A 6,241-nucleotide genomic window follows, 5' to 3' on the forward strand; every position below is an offset into this window, starting at 1 on the left:
GTGCATAATTACTAAACCAAACACACTATTTACATGAGGATAGAATGTGGAACACCTCTCTATAATCAGTATGGATTTAATACATTCAAGTCATTGTATTCTAAAATAATAATGTAGGAGCTCTCTTTATGTACAACTCACCGTGACTATATCTCCGAACTCTGAGGAGAGCCACTCTGTACAACATGTATAACCCCTGGAGGCCACTATTTCCCCAACAACATGACTTATGCACATGCTCAGTGTGATTAAATAGCACAAAAAGGTGGAAGAAACCAAATCTTCACTGTTACACATAGACATCTTTAGATCATCTTAAGATAGACATCTAGACATCTTTAGATCATCTTAAGATGTCTATGCAGCGAATAGGGTTACAGAACGCGTCTCGGCCCAAAATCAGATTTTTTTTTTGCCGTGAGAAATTGGATGTGTGGCGTGAGTGCGTGTGAAAACATGCAAAAGCGTGTGTCTTACGGCGAAACCGTGAGTTGGCAGTTCTGAACTCTCACGGTTTCGCCGTAGAGGGTTTGTGGTAGTCCTTCCAACAGTGAGCTTCTGGTTGGATTTCTTGCCCTATGTGTCAAGCTGATATTGCTGCATCAGTATGTTAAACCATTTATGTTAACCTGATATGCTGTATCTGTACAGGGAAAAAGTTGAACATTGGATTCACAACCAGGGCTAAACTTAACAGATATCTTGATGAGGGTGACATCACACCACGGCAGGTGGATTCATTCCATGAATATGTGTTTCCTAACAAGTGCTGTGGGCTATGCACTTAAGAAGCTGCCAATGGAAGAGCCACTGATCAAACACGCATCATTTGTAGATGTGCGACAGAGGGCTGAAAGTGGCATTGAAGATGTCCTGTACTTTGTTGAAAGGTTAGTTTTTTTCCTTAATTATTGTCTATCATCTTAGCTAAAATGCTTATGATGAGGTATGTTCACTCCTAAACTGCACATGCGTTATTCTTATATGGCTTTTCCTCAAAGATGTGTATGAACTGCTACTGGTTGATGCCAATATAGCTATAACTTAACCACCTGTAACTCTACTTTCATAAATAGGTTTCCCCATCTCCTCCCATACCATGGGCCAGAGGAGCATGACCACCTGGGTGAGGAGTTTCTGAATTATCAGACCATGCCAACAACCTCCCTTCAGGACGAAACTGAGATGGAAAGCTTCTGGGCTGGAATGGCAACACGGAAACATAAGGTATACATTTTTTTTGTCTTTCTTTTTGACAGGTGTGGCTTGGCTACATATGTTGCTTTTATTGATGCATGCATATATTGTGTCATACATGATGCAAACTATGCATGTTGTATCTGAACTTTGTTACAGTACACTTACAGTATTAATCAAAACAAAATATGGTATGTTTTTCCATTTTGTTCTTGATTCATTTTCCATAGGAGCCAAAGAATTTGAGAGGCTTGCTGCCGTCGCCAAGCTGGTCCTGGTGTTGCCCCATTCGAATGCAGATGCTGAGAGGGTGTTTTCAGTTGTGGGACTGAACAAAACTAAGACCAGAAATAGCCTGGCATTGGATGGCACCCTGTCCTCAATAATAGCCATAAAGATGGCCGACCTGGAGCCCTGTTTCAGATGGGAGCCCCCCTCAGAGGTCATCAAGGCCTCCAAGAAGGCCACAGGCCAGTACAACCTTGCCCACAGATCTTAGAGAATGACTAACCAGCTTCTGATCTGCATCTGATACCTCATTTTTAGGTATTTTTGTCATGTGTTGATCCATTGTATTGCTTAAAAAGGCTACTGTATAAACACTTTATTTGTTGCACTTTTTTGTTTGATGGAACGTGTGGTGGGAGGCTTTGAATAATGAAAAATAATGTTGTGTAATTTTTTGCTGAACATAAATCATTAAGTGCTCTTAAGAATACAATTATTAACAATATAGGTTAGGTTTCAGTTAAGAATTAGTTGAATACCATTGTAATCAAAATGTCAATCAACCTACCTTGGTCAAATCTTAAACATAGGTCTATTAATTAGGCTATATTGTGGTACATTTTCTGGTTGAATGTTCAGCTCAAGTCTAGAAGGCCCTACAAGTCATGATCAGATGAACATGAATCAGAATAAGTTCAGGTATTGCACATCTTTAGCATACCACCCAAAAATCCACTAGAATGCAGGAAATAACATCACCTTAAACCAAAATGTCCTGGGGGTGGACCTTCAGCTATGTCTTGGCTTCACAGAATGTAACCAAAGTTGTCCATCTCCAGTAGGCCGCCCCTATTAACGTCTGTGGGCTCCACAAACCACCAGAATGCAGGGCACAACATGGGTACAACATTAATTCCAATTCCCTGATATTTGAGCCACTAACGTGTGTGGCTGCGTGCGCGGCAACATTTTGGTCACCCGCGTCAAAATCTCACTCCAAGGTTTTTGGAAAAGTTGGCAGCTCTGCAACCTTTGTATTTTTCTGTACTAACTGGACAGCACTGTACCCACTGGCCATGGTTATACACAACCCCCTTAACTTCACTCCCAATTCAGGTTAGAGCACAAGTGTAACCATTGTTGTATGAACAAGCATAGTCCCGCACTGGACTCACACTCGCAACCTCGGGCATGGGAGACAGGCGTGCAAGCAAGAAAGCTACAACCCATAGGAGCGTCTGTCGCTAGCACATCTCTTAAGGTGTCGGGGATTGAGGTTTACTCAATGCACAGCAGTTTCTTCCATCCCTTTAACCATCTTGGAGGTGGTGGATGAATGGAGTTTTTTTAGTGTCTAGTTGTTTTAATAAGCTGAAAGAGCCCCCCTACATTGAGGAGAAAATGTGAGGTTCCTGAGTCTCCTCTGGCTGTTCTTTTTTCTCTTAAGGGCATCCGTCAAGCGTTCACCCGGTTCGCTAGAACCCTCTTCAACATCACGCTCTGGAGTAGTGAGTCGTCTTTTTTCATTGGCCGGGTGGGTCTGTTTTTTTTTTTTTGCAGATCTTCAAAATACTGCCAGAAATCTTCCTCTTCTCTTGCACTCAACCGGGTTCCAGGGGACCACCCTCCCCAGGACTACATTTAAACATTAAAAAAAAACAGACGCTTAGGAGAGGGGAAACACACCCAACACCAGCGTTGTGATGTGAGCAGTTGGCACAATGGACGAAGAAAACAATGATGAGTTATAAAATGAAATGTAGACCTGTGTCAATGTAGGTATAAATCATTGCAGCAGCCCCTAATGGTTATTTGTTGTTTAATGTTTTGATTTAATAAAGTCCTTAATATCTTAATATGCTGTACATAGTGACAGGCCAGTTAAGTCTAGCAAGAGGTGACGCTGCTGTGTCATCAGTAATTGACGTCTCTTAAAAGTGATGCGTGAGTGAGCAAGCACATCTCATTCCTCATGTCTGTCCTTTCCTTTAACCTCGCTGCCTTCACATTTGAATAAGAGGGAGGGGCTAGTATGTAATCCTAGGAAGGAAGGGAGGATTAACAAATAAAGGAAATGATAAGCACCCATGTCTTTATCATGAGGCCGTTAACCCACTGGGCCCTACGAGCAGTATTAGGGTTTGTCTCCCTCTAGTGGCTAAATTGTGTCACATATCAAGTTGGTCAACTCTGGAATAGAACCCTATGCAGTTCATGCTGTGTGCAGTAGGTTATCACATGAATGAATTACACCTGCTGGTTTTATTTTCACCATATTTGTAAGCATTACTAAAGCTGAGAAAGAACAAAGAGTAGGGGCTCAATGTATATTGCAATGCCAAGGATGGACCTATGTGGACGTTAACAGTGTCAGTACATCACTTCATTACAAACAGCCAAGGCACCACGGTTTTGCCACATGTGAAAGCAGTGATCTGTGATCCAGATGACCTGTGTCACGATCATGCCTACAACTCAGATAAGCTACATATGGAGGTTAAAGTCTGGGCCTCACCAGGGATGAGGGGCTAATGGCATCTTGAATTACATAAACATTTACATTTTGTCATTTAGCAGAAGCTTTCATCCAAAGCCACGTACAAAGGAGAGAACAATCAAGCTACGAGCAGTAGAGACTTAGTGTAACAATGAATACTACTTTACATAAGAAATAAAAAAAAGTGCAGGAATGTAACTACTGTAAGTGCGAGTGAAGTACTAGTTAGAGGAGATAGCATTAGAGGAAGGATAAGGAGAGGTAGAGGAAGGAAGAGGAAGGGAGGGGAAGTGCAAGTTAGGAAAGGAGGTGCTCTCTGAAGAGTTGGGTCTTCAAGAGCTTCTTAAAGGTGGAGAGGGACGCCCCTTCTCTGGTAGTGCTGAATAAGAACATGGATTCGAGCCAGAGACACGAAAATGATTTAAGACTGGAGATTCTGTTCACAGGAACTTTGGACGTATAGATGAGTGCTACAAAGACTCTCTCAGGGAGTCTGCAGAAGTGTCACACAGGGCAAAAATCAACACTTTGATTCCTGTAGTCTCCCCATGGTAGCCTAATTAAAAAAGGTTAACGATTATATTTGGCTTCCTACCTTCTGGGCTTTCTCCTTTGGTACAGTTTGAGTTCAAGACACACTCCAGGAAAGTTTAACATAGTTCTGAAAAGTGTGCGATAATCCAGTGCATGTTTTGACAGCAAACCTCCCTATGGTTTGTCCTTAAGGAAAATTCTCAGAACTAGTTCCTCACTTGAGTAATGCCAACTCAAGTGATCCATCCCAGTTTACAAACAGAACTGTGCTAAACATTATTTTCTCGTCTATCACTGGTCCTGTTCAGAGAAAGTCAGTTTGCTTTATTTTGGTTTTCTCCTTAGCTGTAATCTCATGACAGAAAAGATGCTTACCATTGGCAATAGATTCTCAGAATACTGAGGACAGAGAGAAAGAGAGAGAGAGAATAGTGTGCGTGAGAGTGTGTGCGCGCGCGCGAGAGAGTGCATGTGCTTGTGTCCTATAGCCGCCGACAACCAGTGGTCCGTTGGTGGGGGACTGGAGCGACGCTTCTTTGTATTTCTTTTTCATCAGAATGTTCAAATAGTTGCGAAGAACCGTTCTCCGTAAAACACCATGTTGTTGTGTTGCGCTGTAATTTCTCGCGTCTGTTTCAGATGAACCGCACACGGTTTTACACCTGTTTGCAACAAGTGCCCTGCGTAGGCTGTTCCAGGAACCAAGGGCTAGTCTCGCTCCCTACCGTCTGAAATGGAGGAAAGTGGGACCTCCCGAACCGTGATCAACACGAGCAGCAACCCGTACCTGGAGTTCGACCATCTCTCCACGTCAACCATCTCCTGCAACAAACAATTCATCAGAAGCGCGTCGGGACTGCTGGTCTGTGCCGAGGTGGTGGGTAGCAATGTCCTATAGGGCCGTTAAGTTAACGTAAAACGAACTGTGTCTATATATATATTTATGGATCTATGGTTTGTTCATATTTAATGATATTTATGGGTTAACTAAATAGTTCCTTTTTTAAATGTTTAATCTTGTTTGTTTGGAGTTACGTTCACCAGTTCCCAAATTTCGAATATGACTATATGGTAAAACTGTAATTGAAACCGTTTTAACGTCTTTAAATTCACATATTGATTGTAGGAAAAGAGAAACTCTGTGCAACCATACACTTCCACACAGACCTAAGTGGTGCCTCTTATCTTCGCTTTGAGTGAGCGCTGGAATTTGAGGAAGAGAATGGTCCATTGTCAAGGGCCATTAGGCGCGCGGAGTGGCTGGTTGCTATGTAACATGGAGTTCGTTTGCTGAGTGCCTTTAAACTAGGACTAGGACTAAACTTTGGACTTCAAAGGGGCCATATTTGTAAAATTAGTGGGTACGACCTGGGTTGCATCTGTTCTTTACAGTTAATGGGAATATTGTCACTATTAACTCAGTTAACCTAAACTTCTACACCAGCTTAGTTGTCTACCCACACATTTCACACCAGGGAGACTTCGTTATTTATTTGCCACATTATGTTCACCTGTGTAGCTCCCAAGACTGAATCATGATCACCATTATTGAGGCAGTCCAGTGTTTTGAATGGGTAACTAACAAATAAAGGAAAATTATGCCATTGCCTTCCCTATCTGATGTCAGTGGTTATTCATAAAAGGTTAGCAGGTCAGTGCTGCACAAAATAAATTATTTAGCAAAAAGCAGTGACCATTCAGCGACACGGCACGGAAGAAAGAAAAACACTTAGTTGTCTAACCAATTTGAGTTGAGTTGAAAAGGGCAGGAGGATATTTTCATTA

General features: G+C 42.2%; 1 protein-coding gene across 1 annotated transcript in view; it reads left to right on the forward strand.

Annotated features, from left to right (window-relative positions):
- Window positions 1-4,943: 4,943 nt before the first annotated feature.
- Window positions 4,944-6,241, forward strand: part of cmtm8a (CKLF-like MARVEL transmembrane domain containing 8a) — a 5,159-nt gene continuing 3,861 nt past the window's right edge. The window contains exon 1 of the mRNA XM_012834453.2: window positions 4,944-5,333. Within this exon, the coding sequence (XP_012689907.1) occupies window positions 5,190-5,333 (144 nt within the window). The 5' untranslated portion in view covers window positions 4,944-5,189. The remainder of the gene's footprint in view (window positions 5,334-6,241) is intronic.

This window comes from Clupea harengus, chromosome 19 (genome assembly GCF_900700415.2).
Source record: "Clupea harengus chromosome 19, Ch_v2.0.2, whole genome shotgun sequence".
NCBI lineage: Eukaryota > Metazoa > Chordata > Actinopteri > Clupeiformes > Clupeidae > Clupea > Clupea harengus.